Below are 22752 nucleotides of genomic sequence, written 5' to 3'. Positions count from 1 at the left end.
TGTACAATATTGGTACTTTTATTTACATACATCAGGCACAGACTGTGAGGTGATGTATCGTTTATGACCTAGTATTCATGTAGATATTTCCAGTGCCGGTTTCCCTCCGTGGGTTTGTTGCATTGTGGTGTTTGGGTATGTCACTATGATTAAGGCAGGGCTTGACAAATCCCGGGGGCCAGGTCGCCATGGCTACCAGATTTTGCTGCCTGGCTACTAGATTTTCCAGTGAGGGAGGAAGCAGATCCTCATCAGCTCCGGCAGAGATGCGTGCTTATAGTATTGCAGTGTGCATATCATGCACAGGAAGGAGTGCATGTGCTGAGTGTTGTCTGTGGTGACTGCTGTGTCTCTGTCCGTCCTGGTCTGCACAGACGACTCCTCTCCATCCTGGCCTGCTCTGATCCCTGTTGTCTGCCACCGTCTACGCTGATCCTCCCATACATCCCGGCTGTCTGTCTGCTATCTCCGGCTGCATAGAGCTCTCTGGTAGTAGGGTCTATGCGTGCCCAGGAATTGCGGAGCGGCTTAAGAGGGATAGTGGTGTGACCATGAGGGGAGGGGAGTTTTTTTTTTTTTACTTTTTGGCACCATTATTTTATGTGAAATGTGGTCCGTTATTACTGGAAGGTGGGGGGTGGAGCAGGGGAGCTGTGCAGAGCAGTGAAGGGGCCTCCATTTTACTGTATTCTTTCAACTGTGACCATTTTGTGGACTAGTATAGTGTGTATAACACATACCTCCCAACATGACCCTCTCCAGGAGGGACACAGTGCTCTGGTCCTGGACTTCCCTGGTAATTTGGTGGAGGCTCCAGAGGTGGGGCTGTAGTACAGTCCAAATTTCAAATAGGGAGTCACACCAACTGCCAGTTGGTGTGACTCCCCTGTTTGAATTTTGAACTGTGCTGCAGCCCCGCCTCTTACCAGGGAAGTCCAGGACCAGAGCATTGTGTCCCTCCTGGAGAGGGTCATGTTGGGAGGTATGATAACAGTTGCATAACACACAGAGCTGTGCTCACTCACTCCTGTCATTTTTTTTGGGGGGACGGTGGTCTGGTTCTTACACTTTCATCCTGGCTCCTAGATTTTACAAAAATTTGTCAATTCCTGGGTTAAGGTGTGTGGCGGGTCAGCACACCCACGCCTGGATGACTTATTCATCCCCCACACCGGCAACACATCTTGCAGCACATGGGTGAGTGTCTTGTTACCTATATATGTATCTTGTTTTTGTATGCTTTTTGTCCTGAGGAAAATCTTATAAAGATTGAAATGTTGGAGTAACCTTGACTTAGTGTTTCAGTGATTTAAAGTCCTGTGAGTGCTGCCGCCATTTAGATCCATATACAAGGAGTGAGTTCGTTCACCCAGGGAGGGCACCAAGGCAAGTGTTCTACTGTACTTTGGATGAGTGCCGGTCTGTTGGACTATTTTATTCACAGAAATCCCTAGCAGAGTGGTAATTAGCACTGAAGATCGCAGTCCCCAATGGGGCTATGATCAAAAACCTATGTACTAAACTCCAAAAAGCCAAGCTTTTCGTAGTTTAGCCCCGGTAGTTTACACCATCTTCAGGGGGCACTACTGGCGGCACTGTATAGGGGCCCCACTGCTGGGGCACTGTATAGGGGCCCCACTGCTGGGGGCACTGTATAGGGGGCACTACATAGGGGGACAACTACTGGGGGCAGTGGGATCTTTAATAAATCATGCTGATTGTATTTATTTGCCTGCTGCAGTCATGTTTTTTTAGTGATAGAGGGGTGTGTCTGTCTCTGTCGGTCAATCTGTGTGTATCCCGTCATAGGCTACGTGGTATATTTTACTGTAGTGGTCCTAAATCCTGCGTAAGCTGTATCTATCTATTTGTGTTGTTTTTTCATTGGTTCGTTAACCAAGAATTTGGAACCCCCCCTTTCAAAATGCTGCGTTTACCACTGATGTAAATTGAATGTCTCTGGGAACTCTTTCCTGGAGCTATTCAACATTGCACTTAATTGAATCTACCTCTGTATTCCCTACCACATGTACCCACACACTAGGGTTAATTCTTTTGTAATTAGCCAATTAACCTAGTATATTTTGAGGGAGGAAACCGGAGTACCAGGAGGAAACCCACGCAGGCATCAATAGAATATACAAACTCCACACAATTAGAGCTCCATACATCAGTGCTGTGAGGCAGTAATGCTAACCATTACACCATCTGTGCTACGCATTATATAGTTATAGGTCTGTCACAAGGTCTCTCAGCCATCTCCAACAACGCATTTTGTTATGTATAGAAACTTTTTCAAACTTTTTCATTTCTAATCTATCCTGTGGAGCTTGGCACAAGATAACGTAATGACCCAGCAAGCTGGGTATTGGGAAAGAGTAGTTAATGCTTACAGTAAGTATGTTTAAAGTGTCAACCTACTAAAGGAATCCTCTACAGCAAACTACCCTAATAATCATTTACTTCTAAATGTCCCCTTGATTACAAATAATCTTGATGATATTGGATCTTTGTGTACACTGGGCCTGATTCGGAGCTGAACGCTCTGACCAGAGCGCTCGCTCTGAATCAGGACCCTCCTACCTGTTTTAGGAGCGTCCTCATGGACGCTCGCATAGCTGTGGGTTACCACCCACAGCTATAGCGAGCGTCCATGATTATGGTCGCGATGGTCTTGACCATCGCGACCATCGGGCTTGCGACGGAGACCCTGCGGTAGGGTCTCGCTGCCGCAAGCCCTGGAGTGATTTTGGCTCTATCAGAGCCAAAATAACTTCCACTGACATCAGTAGTGATGTCAGTGGGGCCGGCTTCAGACGGTAGGCGTTCCCATGGGAACGCCTCAGTCTGGCAAGCACGCCCACCAAAGGGGGCGGGCTGTCAATCAACATCGACAGCACGCCCCCTTTGGTGCGAGACCAGGAGCGATGGAGAGCCCGTTGCTCGCCCGGTCTCGCGCATGCGCACGACGGAGCTCCCTCCGTCGTGCGCATGCGCAGTGGGGGAACATCGACCCGCTTGCGAGCGTACTGCCCCTCACGAGTGGGTCTGAATGACCCCCTGTGTTTCCCAAACTCATTCCTCAGGGGGCACTAACTACATTGTTATAATTTTTCGTAGTTGGTGCACAGCTGTATTCAATACTGGCTGAAGGTGCGTATGTACTAGCAGATAAAATGAACAATATTGTTTAATCGATCATTATATCTGCCAGTGGATATGCTGTCAACTACCAGCGATGCGCACTCCTGCTGGTTGTTGACGACGTTGCTCATTGCCCATACTTACAGGGCAACCTGACGATATTGTCAGGTTCTGCAAGTACGGGGATGAGGGAGGGTTTTGGCACTGAACGATATATCGTTCAGTGTGGGCTCAATGTCCACTGCACAATATAATGAACGTTTGAACAATAACGTTATCGTTTAAACATTCATTACATCGTCTAGTGGATATGCACCTTGACACATTTCAAAAGATCCATAGGTGGAGCTAATTATTTAACTTGTGATTCTGTGAGGAGACCTGGAAAACATGCACTGTTAGTGCTCCCTGAGGAATGAGTTTGGGGAACACCGACTTATGTCCTAAGGGTCTAGTGTCCCCCAATAGAAGAAAAATGATTTAATGGAAGTATAAATATCCTGTTTTCTGCAGCTGTCAGACATTTAATGAATACTAGCCACATTTTTCTACGTTCCTAAGACTTGTTTGAAACTTGTAGCAATATTAAAGCTTTTGCATTTTAGAAAATTATCTTTGGTAAACATTATTAGTTTTTAGATATCAAAATCTATCCTGAAATAATTTAAGTTTTACTTTTGTAAGTCGATAGGATTTGAGGTCCCCTTTAATCAATATACAATTTCTTCTCTTCTGCTGGTTTCCACTATATTATCTATATTCTCTATTCTTGGTCACCAGCTGTTTACCAGGTTGTGGTGCTAAAGGTGAAGTAATACTACTTTATTTTGTCCTTGGTACTGTACAGATTTTTTAGTTTGGAGAACCCATTAAAAAATGCATGTAAATCAAGACAGGCATTCCACAGGGATGCGGTTAATATACCGACACCTGGGATCCCGACATGGCTGGAGATGCCGACACTGCAATCCCGACAACCGGCATTCCGAACGTAAGTATAGCGGGGCCGTGTAGGTCCCAGAGGGGGGAGGGTTAGGTTTAGGTGTCCCGGGAGGACTTAGGTTTAGGCTGCGGGAGGGGGGGGAGGTTAGGGCCTAGAAGGGGGGGGGGGTGTGTGTTAGGCTCAGGCACTAAGGTGCGAGGTTAGGGTTAGGCACTAAGGGGCGAGGTTAGGGTGGGGGAGGGTTAGATTTCGGGGTACAGGTAACGAGGTTTAGGGGGTAAATAGGTCAGGGGTTGTCCCCATCGGGATGCCGCTGTCTGTATAGTGACAGCCGACATCACAAGTGTCGGAATATCATACCCATTCCACAGTCTATCATGCTGTTCCTATTTGTATTAAGAAGCACACTCACTTGTGTAAGAAATTTTTAAATCCAGTAAATAAAATGACAAGGATCTTTTTTATTTGATGCAGAATAATATTGCCTGTTTTACATGTAGTATTAGTAGTTTAGTGATACAAATATTTCACACTGAGGTAGGAAATATTCACACATGAAATATATCAAATGTACACAATCAGCCGTGTTCTGAATATAAAAAGCAACTTATTCAATTAGATAACATATAAACTAAAACAAACATATTCACAATTAACCTATAAGCATTAAACCAGTAATATACTTAAAAAATACATATGGTGACATTCATTCACCTATGAGGAAATTGATTTAGTACTTTATAGCTATTGCTTTCACTAGCCTGATATCTTAATTTCCATTTTGGGAGCTCCAATGACTTTATGCAAAACATATTTGCCACACATTTTACTGAAAATTGGACCACATCACTTTCTAGAAGTGGTTGTCTTCCACTGGATGCCATGAGTACGCACACGTCTGAGGCCGAAGCAGCTGCGCACATCTCGCAGCAGCTGATGATTCAGCTCCCTGTTTCTGGCTCACAAGCGCTCCTGAGCTGCAATGGTCTGCATACAAACTCTGTTCAGTTTATACAATAATAACACCTATGGGTGACATATAAGCACAATTTTTCTCATTTAATTTTTGCTGAATTTCTCAATAAGAAACTTTTTTGGCCCAGGGGTGCCATAGAAAACATTGCTGATACTCTCTAGGGTGCCGTGATTTGAAAAAGTTTTGGAACCAGGGATCTTACATTTTTATAGTTTATTGCTTAGAAGTGGTTTCTCCACCCTTTGCATATTTGACATACAAATCTAGTTCCTTTAAACCAGGAAATATCTGCAATGTATGATAATTCAACACAATCTGTATTATTTAAGGATCTCCGTGGTTCAATGCTTATAGGTTCATTGTACATATATTATTATTTTTTTTTTTTTGGTAGGCTATATGTTTCTTATTGAAAAAAAAAATGATGCACATTTTATAATCACGGCTGATTTGTTTTACATTTTGATTATCTTTCTTGATTCTGAATGGTGTGACTCTTACCTACCACAGCCCGATGATATATATATATATTTTTTTCTCTTGTTTGTGGTTTGCGACCATAGCACACAAACATAATTATTAATGGTTGACTGGTCAATTTTCTTTACATACTGTACATGCTTTACTCTAAATTTGATCCATTTAACAGCACCATTAGTGATACCTTGTGTTTCTATAGCATGTGCACTGATGTTTCTTTTTAAAATTTTGTATCTGTTTTTAAAAAAAAAAAAAAAAAGGTTGAAAAATCTGTTTTCATCCAAAATCTACACATAACAAGTCACTTGAAAATAAATAAAACAAATGAACACTTTAATAATGCATTTTAATGTTTCTGTATGCTTTTCATGTATTGCACATTTTTTTGCAGTTTTCGTGCATTTATTAGAGCATTAGAAATGAATAGGTGTGAACGAGCACTTACTGTTCCTGAAGCTTATCTACTGATGCTTGAAAAACAGCATTTAGAATTTTTTTTTTTAAATATCTCTTTAGTATTACAGCTTGTTTTTCATGTTAGTATTTTTTTTTATTATTAAAAAAGTATTTCAGTGGTCTGATAGGTTCCTGAAATATTTACCATAAAAAGTTAGCTGCCATATTTATGAGCACCAAATAAACAGATCATTGACAGCAGCTTAAGGACAGTAGGACTGGTTTGCTTGTACATGCTGTTCTGCAGCTCATAAAGTAACATAAGTAAAACTGTGTAGTCTCTAAGCATATCTTTGTTTCTTTAGGTAAAATATTACCGTCACTTGGCACCTGACCATTTACTGCAAATATGCCGAAGGGTAGGACCACTCCTCGAGCGAGACATTCCACAAAGTGTCCCTGGAGTGCTTACACTATTGGGAGCAGGCCGCCAATCTCTGCTTCGCACAAATAAAAGTATGACCACTTTAAAACATTAGTATTAATTTACCTAATGTTTTAATTCAAATTTACTTTAAGTAAGGGTTTGTCTGCTTTTTTTTTTGTCATTTCTTTACTTAGGCTGCAAACATGTTGTTTGGAAGGGTTCGGCTCTTGCAGCTTTACACTGTGGAAGACCCCCAGAGTCGCCAATAAATTATGGAAACCCATCAAGTATAGGTAAGTGTATTGTGAGAAATACCGCACACATCTAATCTGAACATAGTACTTACATAAAATGGCTGTTGCAAAGTGAGAGCTATACCAGTTTATTTAGCATAGCTTGCATCACATTCTGTAACCAAAAGAGCAGTCGCATGCATATGTGAATTTGCTTGTTTCTGGCCCTTTTGCCCACTAGCAATTAAGGAAGTGAGACGTAGGCAGAGTACACTAAGGGCCTGTTTGGATCATTGCAAACAAATGCAGACCAGGACACAGCTGTATATGCCTGAGCTGTATTTGCAGGTGGTCAAAACATGTGTAAGGTCTGAATGGTGATGGACTCAAGCGCTTCGACACAGCTTGTGATTGACTGTGAGCGATTCTGATGGGCACGTGCTTAATTGCTTTGGCAGTTAAAGATTTGTGTGTCATGGCAAGATTTTTGCATGAGATGAGAGTTGTTTCTGCTGTATTAGAGGTTTTGAATTTTTAAAATGTGGGAAGTTATCCAGATGGCATGGGTCAACATTTCTCCAGAGGTCTAGTGTCCCCTTGCAGAACTGATGCCACATCGAGCCTGGTGCTGCACTTCGCCAGACTCGTGGGGTCCTACACGAAACTAGCATCTATCCCATGACTTTGCGCATAAATTATGATGTAATCGCACACGATTAGTCACTAGTGGCAGCCCATCACCATAACAACTAATCAACATGAAACTTTATCAACAAAACACACATCTCATAAGCAACTAATATGCGATCTTATACAGTAAACAAAGATTATAAAGGCTAAACTATAAGTACCCAACTAATCTCTATAGAACATATAATTAATAAGGAAAAGCATTGTAGACAGTCTAATATGAGATAATATAGTAACCTTATGATATGTTTATATTGTGGTCTCAGTAATAAATATATAGGTAGCTATAATAAGGCTATACATCATTCTTATCCATAATAATACAGAAAGTAATTCCCATCAAAAAGAACATATCAAGAAAATGACATCATAATACAAGTTATATCTACTCATATGAGAAACTAAAATTGACAATATTCAGACTATACTGACCTAACCCAGGAGCACAGATGTAGTGCTAGAGTGGGGGTGATTAAAAGTATCCCCTGAGATCAAAAAAACGAAGGTAGTACAAGAACATCTGTAGCACCCATTCTTACCTTTCAGAAAATTGTCTTTAGATGTCTCTTTAGCACTATAGTTATAACTGTCTTAACTAAACGATCTCTTAAATTACGACCACGCTTGTAACTGGCCGTCAATTTAACCCGTTGTAAACCCAAATCACCATCTGTGTGTATCATAGGCCATCATTTTTTTTGCTGTTTAATTAATAGCCTTACTCACAGTGTTATATTGCATAACCCATGGAAACAGTGGTGTCTGAGACCCATTACTACCACTAGTCAATAGCTCATAACTCATCCCTATCCAAATCCAACATTTTAAGTTTAGCTTCCATAAGTTATTCCCAACTATATCCTCTCTCAAATAAATTCCATGATAACTACATTTTTTGAAACTCCGCTAATTGAGGATCTGATGTAATTCTCTTTATACAGAGAAGTTGTGAATAAGGGAGTCCTCTCTATAAGGGTTCTGGATGGAAACTGTGTGATTGTGTAAAAGATAATTACGGTCAATGGGCTTTGATTAAAGTGATGTTTCAAGAAGACCGTTTTTAATTGAGATCTGAACATCTAGAAAATTAACCATGGCATCGCTAATAGTATGTTAATTTTACAGGATGGTTTCTGATATGATCATTAATAACTTTTTCAAAAGCTTCCTTACTGCCTCTCCAGTAGATCAAGAGGTTGTCTATAAAGCGTGTATAATACACAGTATTGTTAGAAATCCCTATATCCATAAAGTATATTTCACGCTCCACTTCGAACATAAATATGTTGGCGCATGATGGGGCCAGACTGGACCCCATCGCTCAGCCAACACACTGGAGGTAGAATCTCCCGTCAAAAAGAATTTTTCTTTTTTATGAGAATCTCCGTTAATAAAGACATAACCAAATCTATACACGGACCTGTGTATAAAAGGATGGTCTTTCAAAAATATGTTGAATAATACTCAAACCCATACTGTGTATAAATTGGTCACAGCAACACTACAAAGCCAAATGTTATCTTCCAATGTAGGTAAATCCTTCAACTGTTGTAACAAAGAGGAAGTGTCCAACAAATATCGCGGATGTGATTGAATACAAGGTTGAAACAAACTGTCCAAATAAACAGCCACAGGTTGATGTAATGAATTTGTTGCTGCAATTATAGGATGTCCTGGGGGATGTTGTAAACATTTGTGCACTTTCGGAATTCCATCGGCCCTAAAAAAAAAAAAAAGTAATACCTAAATCTTCATTTGACCTCCCCTCAGCAAACGCTTCTATTAAAACATTTATGCGATTACTTGACCAGGAAGTCAATTCACATCTTACAATGACTATACCTGTTAGAAGCAATTTTAGCAGTCTTGAACATCAGGCACTTAAAAAGCTGGCTGATAATAAAGATCTGGTTTTCTGGCTAGCAGATAAAGGGGGTGCATTGGTAATATTAAATACTTCTGATTATTTAATAGAAATACAACGTCAGTTGAATGATACCTTGCTTTGGACGGGGATCCATCTAATGTCTTCAAATAATCTCTCACCACTATATTACAAAAAGCAGTGGATGATAAATTAATTCCTTCCAATCTAATGGAAGCACTAATACCCGCTTATCCCATAGTACCAATAATGTACACCATTCCGAAAGTGCACAAATCTTTACAACATCCCCCAGGACGTCCTATAATTGCAGCAACAAATTCATTATATCAACCTGTGGCTGTTTATTTGGACAGTTTGTTTCAACCTTGTATTAAATCTCATCCGCGATATTTGTTGGACACTTAGTTTTTGTTACAACAGTTGAAGGATTTACCTACATAGGAAGATAGCATTTGGCTTTGTAGTGTTGATGTGGCCTATTTATACACAGTGATCCCACACAGTATGGGTTTGAGTATTATTCAAATTTTTTTGAAAGACCATCCTTTTATGCACAGGTCTGTGTATAGATTTGGTTATGTCTTCATTAACTGAGATTGTCACAAAAAACTTTTTTCCTTTTTGTGTGTTGGCTGTGCGATGGGGTCCAGTGTGGCCCCATTGTATGTCAACATATTTATATTCTTCATGGATATAGGCATTTCTAACAATATTGTGTATTCTACATGCTTTATAGACGATCTTTTGGAGAGGCAGTACGGAAGCTTTTGAAAAAGTTATTAATCATAATATCAGAAACCATTCTGTAAAATTAACATACTATTAGCGATGCCACGGTTAATTTTCTAGATGTTCAGATCTCAATTAAAAACTGTCTTCTTGAAACATCACTTTATTCGAATCCCACTGACCATAATAATCTTTTACACAATCATAGTTTCCATTCAGATCTCTTAAAGAGAGGACTCCTTTATTCACAACTTCTCTGTATAAAGAGAATTACATCAGATCCTCAATTAGCGGAGTCTCAAATGAACTCCATGATGACTAAATTTTTTGAGAGGATATAGTTGGGAATAACTTATGGAAGCTAAACGTAAAGTGCTGGATTTGGATAGGGATGAGCTATTGACTAGTGGTAGTAATAGGTCTCAGACACCACTGTTTCCATGGGTTATGCAATATAACCCTGTGAGTAAGGCGTATGGCCTATGATACAAACCGATGGTAATTTGGGTTTACAACAGTTTAAATTGATGGCCAGTTAAAAGTGTGGTTTAGTTAAGACAGTTATAACTAGTGCTAAAGAGACATCTAAAGGCAATTTTCAGAAAGGTAAGAATGGCTGCTACAGATGCTCTTGTACTACCTGCGTTTTTTTGATCTCAGGGGATACTTTTCATCACCCCCACTCTGGTAAGGTACACCACATTGGCCATAGATTAACATGTACTTCTAAATTTGTGGTATATCAAATCCTTTGCAACTGTGGGTTGTCGTATATAGGTAAGACCAAACGCTCGTTTAAAGAGCGTATGGCAGCCCACAGGTCCGCGATTAGCAGTGCTTTGAATACCGGCAATAGTGACCAACCCGTCGCTAGACATTTTTGCAATGCCTGACACTCCTTGTCATCACTTCACTGTAGAATGGTTGATCATATCCTTTTATCTATCCGTAGTGGGAATCGAGGTCTGAAATTATTACAGGCGGAAAGTAAACGGATATATGATTTAGGGACCCTTGTTCCCAAGGGACTGAATGAACATACAGGATTCCATTACTTTACATAATTACTTTACATAATTGTATGTTTGCTGTTTTTTTTTTTACCCCTCATATTTTCTGTTCTCCTGGGTTAGGTCAGTATATTGTCAATTTTAGTTTCTCATATGAGTAGATATAACTTGTATTTTGATGTAATTTTCTTGATGTTCTTTTTGATGGGAATTACTTTCTGTATTATTATTATGGATAAGAGTGATGTATAGCCTTATTATAGCTACCAATATATTACTGAGACCACAATATAAACATATCATAAGGTTACTATATTGTCTCAGATTAGATTGTCTACAATGCTTTTCCTTATTATTTATATGTTCTATAGAGATTAGTTGGGTACTTATAGTTTTTAGCCTTTATAATCTTTGTTTACTGTATAAGATCGCATATTAGTTGCTTACTATGCTTCATATGCTTATGAGATGTGTGTTTTGTTGATGAAGTTTCATGATGATGGGAACCAATCCGGGCACCACGCATTTAAAGCTTTTCAGCTCCCAGGATGCATTGGGTCCACTCTCCCTATACTCCAAACCAGAGGCACCTTAGTTTCGTTGGTGCCTGGCCGGAGTCGGGTCATTATTTTGCAGGGAGGCTGTTCACCAGCCCCTAAAGCTTAGTTCTTTTTTTACTTTTACAAAAAGAATACAGCGCGCAGCAGCAGACTGTCCGAGGGAAGTCTGCGCTGCTGCTCCATCACCCCTCTGGTGCCCCGACACCAGTACTGATCTGGGGATCTCGTCGGGCGTTCCGGTGGTCAGCGCTAGCCAGGGCCCCCAGGAGAGGACCCAGACTGCATCTGGACATCAGGGGACAGGTAAGGCGGGTCGCCTATCGCGGTGACCCTCGTGTAAGGGCAGTCGATACCTCTGGTCTAAAGGGGCCTATCCATTAGTAGATAAATCGCGGTGACCCTCGTGTAAGGGCAGTCGATACCTCTGGTCTAAAGGGGCCTATCCATTAGTAGATAAATTTGAACGATGACCGATATATCGTTCAGTTGTTCAATTTATCTGTCATGGATAGGCCTTGAACGATGACAGATGCGCGCTCCCCTGCAGTCGACAAATTCTTTCGTGTCTCCAACTTGTTGGTCAATTATCGCTGACAGATATTAGAAATATCTGTCAGTTTATAAGCGGTAAGCCACGAACAATATTTTTAATGAAAATTAATAAACATAAAACAAAATCCATTCCCTGAATGATGCCATGCAATATCGTTGGTCGTTCGCAAAAATCCGTCATTTACATGACGGATATCTGTCACTGCAGCCCCAGGTATTTTCCAGGGATAAATCTTCTCTTTCATCGTAGAGAAAGATCTGCTAATGGATAGGCCCCTTTACAGGACAGACCAGAGGTGCTGGGTGTGGACGCAGGCTCTGGCCATCGCGCTCCACTTGACCACCAGGGACATATTGGTGTGGGAAACCAGCGTCCCAGGGGTTCATAACTGGCCAGGGGAGACAGCTTCCCTATTTAAGCGGCTGCTTCCCCTCAGCTCAGCGTGCCTTTCCACTGCGGTCTGGCTTCCCTGAACTGCTCCGGACATGCCCCCCCTGAGGTCTCCAGCAGCCATTTTCTAAGGTGCAGTCGCAGTTCTCCCAGGGCAGCGCGTGGTCCGCTCCCCCTGCATATCTCTCCCCACGGTCAGCGTATGTAGCGCTAATTCCTACTAGACACTGCGTTTGTGTAGTTGAGTAAAGAGCTGCTTCGCAGCGTCTTTCCTGCACTGTATGTGACTTGTGCTAGCGCTATCTATCTTTTTTTTTCTATCTGTCAGCTTATGGCTATACTCTCTCTCATACTGCCCTAACACAGGTGGTGTTAGGGTAGCTCATACCCGAGAAAATTATATATAATTTCTGAGGTCTGTCACATATATTTTGGCAACTGGTTCCTGCAGCTTATATAAACCTAAAACAGGACCAGTATATTGCTCCCTGTTAGTATCTATACATACTCGTGGTTGCTTTGTACACAGGGCCTGATTCAGAGCCGGACGCAATTAGCGCTCGCTCGTCCAGAAAATAGGGGTGGCTATTCAAATGAACCGTTCGCTCTTTGCGGTCTGTTCACGCCTCTAGGTCTGAACGAGCGAACAAAACTTGCGGTCGTTTTTTGGATAAATACGCCCCCTGGCCGCTCGCATCCTTCGTCATGTCCGCTATTTATTAGATTAATCGAGTACATCGACCAGCATATGAACTGCTCGCTATTCTTGTGATTGGTTTTTGCTACCACAATCTTGCGAGCAGTTCTGGCTATAAAATAACCCAGTGACGTGATCAATGACGCTGCTGTTTTAATTATGCACAACCATAAAACGCCCGTTTCTACTTCAGGGTCCATAGGGGGTCCACAGGGTTGACCTTGGGGTATAGCTGGATCTGGATCCACGGGCACCACGCAGTTAAAGCTTTGCTGCTCCCAGGATGCACTTGGGTCCGTCCTCCTCTATACCCCGCCCCGGCCACAGGCACCTCAGTTTTAGTTGGTGCCCGGCCGGAGTCGGGTCACCCTGTCGCAGTGGGGCTGCAGGAGCAGCCCCTAAGCTTTATTTTAAAAGAGAAATTTTTTATTTTTTTCTACTTTTTTTACACTGTTAGAGCGGCAGCATCAGACTGTCCTTTAGGACGTCCACGCTGCCGCTCCTTCTCCCCGCTGGCGCCGCGACGCCAGTACAGCTCTGGGGATCGCGGCGGGACCCCAGAGCCTGTACTAGCCGGGCTCTGGGGACTCCCTTGACTGCTGCCGGACGCGACGGGGATCAGGTAAGCCGCGGGTAGCCGCGTGTGGCGGGCCGCGGATACTTCAATGCAGTCAGGAGCCTCCGGTCTCTGGGGACAGACCGGAGGCGCTAGCGGCGGCGGCGGGCTCCCCCTCAATTGAGGAATACCCCGCGTGTCCGCTAGACCACCAGGGTATCCGGCTGGTAGCGGGACCGGCAACCCAGGGGTTAATTGCTAGCCAGGGGAGGCAGCCTTCCCTGTCTAGCGGCTCCTCCCCTCAGCTCAGCGCGCCTTTCAACAAGCAGTCTGGCGTCGCTGAGCTGCTCTTATCTCTCGGCCACTCCTCCTCTGAGGTCTCCGGCGGCCATCTTTACTGGCACATCGCAGACTCCCAGGCGGTATCAAGTGGACCGGTCCCCCTGTGTACCTCTCCCCTGCAAAAGGACAGTGTACACAGCGCTATAGCCCTCCCAGACACTGAATCTGGGCGGTTGATTGTAGCGGAAGGTGCAGTGAGTACTAACTTTTCTGCATTGTATGTGACTATTGCTAGTGCTGCCTGTCTGTGACTTATTCTCCTTACTGTCAGCTTATAACTATCCCTTTCCTTCTCCTACGGCCCGGCAGGTGTGTGGGGGAAGGGCGTTTTTCTGAGACCCTCACTTATATAAAACACGTATTTGTGGGGTCAGTCACATACTGTTGTGTGCTACACAGTACCATATCTGGGCTGTTATGTCGCATACTGGTGAGTGCGCGGGTGTTAAAACCGTAATTCCTCTGGTGATACCTATTTCTTGTGATTTACGGTATCATGTCTGATGAGGAGACTGAGCGCTCTGTGGCTCCTGTGCTATTTTCCTGCAGACGTTGTGCTGCTGGAGTTGATGGGGAGGACTTATCTCAGGATGGTCTGTGCGGGCGGTGCCAGCAGGTACCGGACCCCTCCAACCCCCCTGTATCACAGGACCCTCCTTGGGCGATGTTTTCACAGGTGCTGGCGTCTATTGCGGACCGGTTATCGGTCCCATCAGCGGTCCCTTCTAGGGCGTTACCGCAGCCCACCATCCCCCATTCCCCGAGGGTTCCACAAATGTTGCGGTCTTCCCCCGGGGCCCAGACTGTGGGTCCTTACTCGGGACTGCCTGTGTATGTGCAGTCTTCCCCAGGGACGCGTCAGTCTGTAGTGCCTTTGCAGAGTTTTGCTCCGACGGCTCCTCCGCCTTGGGTGGATGTTCTATCCAGCTCCGTACAGAGTCTGGCGGCTTCATCCTCGGCGTTTCAGTCCATGTTGCAAGGTGATGTGCCACCAAGGGTGTCTAAACGTCCGGTTGTGAGTTCACTAGCTGCGCAGTTGTCGGACTCGGAAGTGTCCTCAGATGATGGAGAAATCCATGAGGACTCTGACTCTGATGTCATGGGGCAGGAGGTGGAAGCTAAGTCCTCCATTAATGTTCCAGCCTTAGTTAGGGCGGTGCGGGCTATCCTACATGTTGAGGATGATGCGCCGGCTCCTAGGTCGAAGTTTCCTAATTTTAAAAAGGCCAAGGTGACCTCAACTGTGTTCCCCCTGTCTGATCAATTATCGGATCATATGGCGGCGGCCTGGCAATTACCTAGTAAGAGGTTCCATCCACAGAAGAGGTTGGCGGCGAACTATCCTTTTCCTGAAGCTCATTGCAGGAAATGGGAAACTCAGCCGGCGGTGGATTCCCACGTTACCCGCTTGATCAAAAGCGCGACGCTGCCATTGCCGTCTATCTCCTCTTTGAAGGATCCCACGGACAGGAAGGTGGAGACTTGTTTAAAGTCCATTTATTCTCTTTCCGGGGCGGTGGCTCGCCCGTCCATGGCTATCTCCTGGGTGGCTAAAGCCATTGAGGCATGGGCCAATGCCTTGGAGGATACCTTTCCTGATGAGGCTCCGGATATCCAGAGAGCGTTAGTGGGACAGATGCGGGATGCAGCTTCCTATATTGGGGAAGCGTCTTTGGATGCCAGCCTGCTCACTTCTAGGGTGTCGGCTGCAGCGGTGTCTGCTCGGCGCTCCCTGTGGCTGAGGTCCTGGAGGGCTGATGCAGATTCAAAAAAGGGTCTGGAGGCCTTGCCTTTTAATGGTGATTTACTATTTGGTCCGGATTTGGACAGAATAGTGGATACTTTTGCTAAGTCCAAGTCGGCTTTTCTCCCTTCGGCCTCTGCGCCGGCTAAAGTGAGGAGCTCTGCCTTTCGGTCCTTTCGGGTTCAGGGTAAGGCCAAGGGCCAGTCCTTCCCGAGACATTCGGCGACCAAGGCCGCACCCAAGCCCAAGAAGCAGGCATGGAGTGCTCGGCGCCCTTCTTCCAAGCAGGAGGATAAGCCTGCTGCCTGATGGGACGGGCCTCTCTCTGGGGGACCCCAGAGTGGGAGGCCGACTTCTCCAATTCGCCCAGTGTTGGCACAATACCACCACGGATGCCTGGGTTCGAGAAGTAGTCTCTCAGGGGTACGCCCTGTCTTTTCGGTTCAGGCCGCCCCACCAGTTTTTCTGTACGAGTCCTTCTCTGGACAAGACCAAAGCTGGTCAGATTTAGGTAGCTATAGAATCCTTGCTACAAGCAGGCGTCATTGTTCCCGTTCCGCAGTCTCAGCGCGGGACGGGGTACTATTCTACTCTGTTTCTGGTACAGAAACCCAATGGTTCTCATCGCCCTATCCTGAATTTGAAGTCTCTGAACAGATACCTCAGAGTTCCCAGGTTCAGGATGGAAACGTTACGTTCCATCATTCTGGCGATGGAACCCGGGGATTATATGGTCTCCCTCGATATCCAGGACGCCTATCTCCATGTGCCCATAGCACCGGCACATCAGCGGTATCTGAGGTTTGCTATCCTGAACCATCACTACCAATTTCGGGCGTTGCCTTTTGGCCTTTCCACGGCTCCGAGGGTGTTCACCAAGGTGATGGTGGTTATGGCTGCCCACCTTCGGGGTCAGGGTCTACGTCTGTTGCCGTACCTGGACGATCTTCTGCTGCTGGCGAGCTCCCCGGAGGTGCTTCTTCGACATCTCCACCTGACCATTGCTTGTCTTCAAGCACACGGGTGGTTGATAAACTGGAAGAAGTCCTCCCTGATTCCATCACAGCGGATGGCTCATTTGGGAGCCCTGCTGGATTCTCGTCAGCAGCGGATTTTCCTGACTCCAGAGAAGGTCTCCTCCCTGCAGCTGCGGATACACAGTTGCCTGAGCAGTTGCCGCCTGTCGGTCCATTCAGCTATGAGAGTTCTGGGGTCCATGGTGTCGACATTCGACATGGTGGAATTTGCCCAGTTCCATTCCCGGCCCCTGCAGGGGCTGATTCTATCGGAATGGAACGGGTTACCTCACCGGATCCGCTCTCAGATGCTGGTGTTGTCCGCGGAGGTTCGGCAGTCTTTGGCTTGGTGGCTTCAGACGGCGCATCTGGTCGAGGGGCGCCCCTTTTGGATCCCGGACTGGGTCCTACTCACGACGGATGCCAGTCTTCGGGGTTGGGGGGCAGTGACCGGCTCATTATCGCTTCAGGGTCGTTGGTCCGCGGAAGAAGCACTTCTCCCCATCAACATCCTGGAACTGCGGGCTGTGTACAGGGCCCTGCAGTCGTCCGGCCCCGCTCTTCACGGAAGGGCGGTTCAGGTGCAGTCCGACAACGCCACCACGGTGGCGTACATCAACCACCAAGGGGGAACTCGCAGTCGGGCAGCAATGTCGGAGGTGTCTTGCATTCTTGCTTGGGCGGAGTGTCACGTTCCAGCGATCTCGGCAGTCTTCATTCCCGGAGTCCTCAATTGGGAGGCGGACTTCCTCAGCCGTCACGATGTGCATCTCGGGGAATGGTCGCTTCACCCAGAGGTGTTTCAGCTACTCGTGGACAGGTGGGGGCTGCCGGAGCTGGACTTGATGGCCTCCCGTCACAATCACAAGTTGCCCGTTTACGGGTCAAGGACAAGAGACGCAGGCGCCTGTCTGGTAGACGCTCTGTCGGTGAAATGGACGTTTCACCTGGCGTATCTGTTTCCTCCGATATCCTTACTTCCTCGGGTTCTGCGGAAATTCAAGCAGGACGGCGGCACGCTCGTGCTGGTGGCTCCGGCGTGGCCCAGACGTCCTTGGTACTCCGATCTGAGGTGCCTCTCCATCGACGCTCCGTACCTTCTTCCTCAGCGTCGGGACCTGTTGTCTCAGGGGCCCTGCCTTTACCCGGATCTGGGTCGGCTGTCTTTGACGGCGTGGCTCTTGAGACAGCCGTCTTGAGGTGTAGGGGTTTCTCCAGTTCAGTGATTGGTACCATGCTTAGGGTACGGAAGCCTGCTTCCGCGCGGATTTACCACAGGGTGTGGCGCACTTATTTTCAGTGGTGTGAATCCAGAAACTATGATCCGCAGGTGTTCCGGGTTTCCAGAATCTTGGAATTTCTTCAATCGGGTTTGGACCTCTGCTTACGCCTGGCCTCTCTGAAGGTTCATGTGTCTGCTTTGTCCGTGTGGTTTCAGCGACGGATTGCTACACTGCCAGATGTTTACACCTTTTTCCAAGGTGTTCTCAGGATCCAGCCTCCCTTCGTGCCTCCGGTGGCTCCGTGGGACTTGACGGTGGTACTGAGGGTCTTGCAGGGTCCTCCTTTTGAGCCGCTTGAGTCGGTGGAGCTCAAGTGGCTGACGTTTAAGACCATTTTTCTCCTGGCAATTGCTTCGGCCAGGAGGGTTTCAGAATTGGGGGCGCTTTCCTGTCGCCCTCCTTTTCTGATTTTTCACCAGGACAGGGCAGTGCTCCGCACGCGTCCTGAGTTTTTGCCCAAAGTGGTTTCAAAGTTCCACATTAATCAGGAACTTGTTGTGCCAGATTTTCAGTCACCTGATCTTTCTGCTGGTGAGGCTTCCTTGGATGTGGTCCGGGCACTTAGAATCTATGTGGACCGGACTGCTTCGGTTAGGAAGTCGGATTCTTTGTTTGTCCTCTTCGGTTTTCACAAGAGGGGTTGGCCTGCCAACAAGCAAACGTTAGCCCGTTGGCTTCGTTCAGTTATTTGTGAGGCTTATGCGCAGGAGGGTTTACCTGTGCCAGCCTCTGTTAAGGCTCATTCCACTCGTTCTGTGGGTCCCTCTTGGGCTGCTAGACGTGGCGCCTCCGCTGTTCAGCTGTGTAAGGCGGCTACTTGGTCTTCAATTCAGACGTTTTTGAGGTTTTATGCGTTTGACACCTTCGCCTCTCAGGATGCATCCTTTGGGCGCCGGGTACTCCTTTCAGCACAGGAGCGTCCCCGCCCTTAGTTGAACTGCTTTGGGACATCCCCAAGGTCAACCCTGTGGACCCCCTATGGACCCTGAAATAGAAAACAAGAGATATGGTAAGAACTTACCTTTGTTATCTCTGTTTCTACGAAGTCCATAGGGTCCACAGGGCGCCCGCCCTGACGCACCTGGCTTCAAATGGGCTGTGTGGCTGGTCACCGGTTTTCCGTCTCCCATTTCTGTGAGTATGGTTTCTTGTGTGTTCCAGTCTTCCTTCTCTCTGTTTAGTCTCCTCCTCCGGCCTTAGCTGCTTACCAACTGAGGTGCCTGTGGCCGGGGCGGGGTATAGAGGAGGACGGACCCAAGTGCATCCTGGGAGCAGCAAAGCTTTAACTGCGTGGTGCCCGTGGATCCAGATCCAGCTATACCCCAAGGTCAACCCTGTGGACCCTATGGACTTCGTAGAAACAGAGATAACAAAGGTAAGTTCTTACCATATCTCTTGTTTTTAACCTTTAAGCACGCCTGCGTTCGGATCTCCACTCCCCGTTTTCAAGCACCTTCCCCTGTTACCACCCACATACGCCTCATTCTGTCACTCAAATTATCAGGCATTCGCTGTTTTGCGAGCATATGAATTTGGACCGCACTGACTGGTTCGTGCATGCGTATAACGATCCGTACGCATGCGCAGTTGGGTAAACATCGCTCGGAGCGAACGAGTGGACGCTTACGAGCGGCTCTGAATCAGGCCCACAGTGCGCTATTTTTCATCATTTACCTTGCAGACATGTCTGACGAGGGTAATGAACGCATTCCTGTACTTATGCCGCAATCTTGCAGATTATGTACTGCAGTTTTCAGTGAGGAGGATGTGGTTCGGGATGGGTTATGTATGAGGTGTTATAACCCACCATGTGCCTCGAACCCCCACGACATCCGTACAGGATTCCCCTTGGGCGTTTTGTTTTCAGATGCTGGCCTCCATTGTGGACCACCTGGCGGTCCCGGCTGCTGTTTCTCCTATGGGGGGTACCACGACAGCACGTCCCTCACTCACAGGAATTACCACTGATAATGCAGAGACCCCTCCTGTACCACAGCAGGCGATCATTCCCACAGTGGGATTAATACAGGGTGGTCCTCCACCATGGGTGGATGTTTTCTCTACCTCAGTAGAGTCTGGCTACGACCTCTACAGCCATACTCAGACCATGTTGCAGAGTGAGAAACCTGTACGACCAGCTAAGCGTCCTGTGTTGTCATCTCAATGCACACAGCTGTCAGAATCTGAGATGTCATCTGATGACGGAGAGGTAGTTTATGCCTCTAATCCCGAGGCAAGAGGCGGAGCCTAAATCAAGGATTAATATTCCTGCCTTGGTGCGTGCGGTCAGATCCGCATTGGTTATTGAGGATGACGAACCAGCCCCTAAATCCAAACACCCTCTGTTTAAACAGATAAAGGTGTCTTCGGCAGTATTCACACACTCAGATCAGCTGGTGGATCACATGGCTGAGGCCTGGCAATCGTCTGGTAGGAGTTATCAACCTCAGAAACGTTTGACCTCCTGTTACCAGTTTCCGGAGGCTCATTGTAAGAAGTAGGAATCTTCCCCCTGCAGTGGATTCACACGTTACACGGTTAATTAAAAGTGCAACGTTACCTATGCCTTCCATTTCTTCCTTAAAGGATCCTACGGATAGGAAGGTGGAAACGTGCCTAAAGTCTATATACTCTTTCAGGAGCTGTTGCCCGACCGTCCATGGCTGTCTCCTGGGTAGCTAAGGCTATATAGAGTTGAGCTGGTACATTTGAGGACTCCTTGGAAGTTTCAGAGAATCAGGTGTCACTGGTCGACCATATTAGGGATGCGGCTGCATATATCAGTGAGGCCGCTCTGGATGCTAGTCTACTGACATCTAGGGTCTTTGCTGCGGTCGTATCTGCTCGCCGTTCCCTGTGGCTACGCATATTGGGGTGCGGATGCCAATTCTAAGAAATGCCTGGAGGCCTTGCACTATAATGGGGAGATTTTGTTTGGCTCAGACCTGGACAGGATTGTTGACACATTGGCCAAATCTGCATTTCTACCCTCAGCAACTGCTCCTGCAAAGTCTCGAAGCTCCTCCTTTCGGTCCTTTCGTACCCAAGGAAAATACAAAGGTCAGTCCTTCCCTAGGCAGTCCTCTGCCAAGCCTAAGAAACAGGCCTGGAGCACATGATGCCCGGCCTCCAAACCGGAGGATAATCCCACAGCCTGATGGGGCGGGTCCCCAGATTAGGAGGCCGACTTCCTCAGTTCGCCGAGTACTGGTGTCAAACCACCAAGGATGCTTGGGTAGGAGAAGTGGTCCCTCAGGGGTACGCCCTCTCGTTTCTTCGAAGGCCTCCCCACCAATTTTTCTTCATAGGCACTCCTTCCAATACGACAAAGGCCTTGCAGATCCAGAAAGCCATACAATCCTTGCTGCAGGCATGGGTAATTGTATCAGTTCCGCTATCTCAACGAAGGACTGGATGATATTCTACTCTTTCTGGTTCAGAAACCGAATGGGTTTCATCGGCCTATCCTCAACCTCAAATCTCTGAAAAAGTTCCTCAGGGTGCCCAGGTTCAGGATGGAAACCTTACGATCCATCATGCTGGCTATGGAACCTGCGGATTACATGGTATCACTGTACATTCAGGATGCATACCTATGTTTTCCCATAACGCTTTCTCACCAGCGTTCTCTTCGGTTTTCTATACTGCAACGACACTTCCAGTTTTGGGCGCTGCCCTTTGGCCTATCCACGGCTCCAAGGGTATTTACCAAGATTATGGCTGTCATGGCAGCCCACCTGCGGAGTCAGGGTATCTGGCTCCTACCATATCTGGACGACCTCCTCTTATTGGCGAGTTCTCCAGAAGTGCTTCACCACCACCTGCAACTGACTTTTGCTTGTCTACAATCACACGGGTGGTTAATCAATTGGAAAAAGTCCTCCCTAATTCCCTCACAGAGGATGGATCATTTGGGAGCCCTTCTGGACTCTTTCCAGCAGAGAATCTTTCTAACTCCAGAAAATGGATGTCTCCGCAGTCGTCGGGTGTCAGTTCACTCGGCAATGCAGGTTCTGGGATCCATGGTGGAATATGCTCCGTTCCTTTCCAGGCCCCTGCAGGGGCTGATCCTTTTCGGATTCCCCACCGGACCAGAGCTCAGATGAGGGTACTCTCTCCGGTGGTGCGTCTGTCCCTCTCTTGGTGGCTACAGACATCTCATCTAACCAAGGGTCACCCCTTTTGGATCCCAGACTGAAGAGATGCCAGTACTTCGGGGGATGGGGCGCAGAGACTGGTCCACACTTCTTTCAGGGCCGGTGGACAACAATTGAGGCATCCCTGCCCATCAACATATTGGAACTTCGGGCTGTGTACAGGGCCCCCATGATGGCAAAGCCCATGCAGGTTCAGTCCAATTACACCACCACTGTGGCTTACATCAACCATCAAGGAGGCACTCAAAGTCGTGCAGCAATGACAGAAGTGTCACGCATTCTGACGTGGGCAGAATCTCATCTCCCGGCTATTTTGGCAGTGTTCATTCCGGGAGTTCTCATTGGGAAGCGGACTTCCTCAGCCGTCACGACGTGCATCCAGGGGAATGGTCTCTTCACCAAAAGGTGTTTCAACTCCTAGTGGTCAAATGGGGTCTCCCAGAGGTGGACCTCATGGCCTACCGACACAATCACAAGTTACCAGTGTACGGGTTCAGAACAAGAGATGCCGAGGCAAGCCTGGTGGATGCTCTGTCGG

At 46.6% G+C, this 22752-nt stretch overlaps 1 protein-coding gene across 1 annotated transcript in view; it reads left to right on the top strand.

Moving 5' to 3' along the window:
- PHIP (PHIP subunit of CUL4-Ring ligase complex) overlaps positions 1–22752 on the top strand; it is a 228528-nt gene that overhangs the window by 19806 nt on the left and 185970 nt on the right. Inside the window, exons 5-6 of the mRNA XM_088471636.1 lie at positions 6305–6455; positions 6561–6659. Of these exons, the coding sequence (XP_088327762.1) occupies positions 6305–6455; positions 6561–6659 (250 nt within the window). The remainder of the gene's footprint in view (positions 1–6304; positions 6456–6560; positions 6660–22752) is intronic.

This window comes from Taudactylus pleione, unplaced genomic scaffold (genome assembly GCF_031769625.1).
Source record: "Taudactylus pleione unplaced genomic scaffold, aTauple2 ptg000015l, whole genome shotgun sequence".
NCBI classification, from domain to species: Eukaryota; Metazoa; Chordata; class Amphibia; order Anura; family Myobatrachidae; genus Taudactylus; species Taudactylus pleione.
Note: the sequence above shows the minus strand (reverse complement) of the source record. Positions and strands in the feature narration are given on the sequence as shown.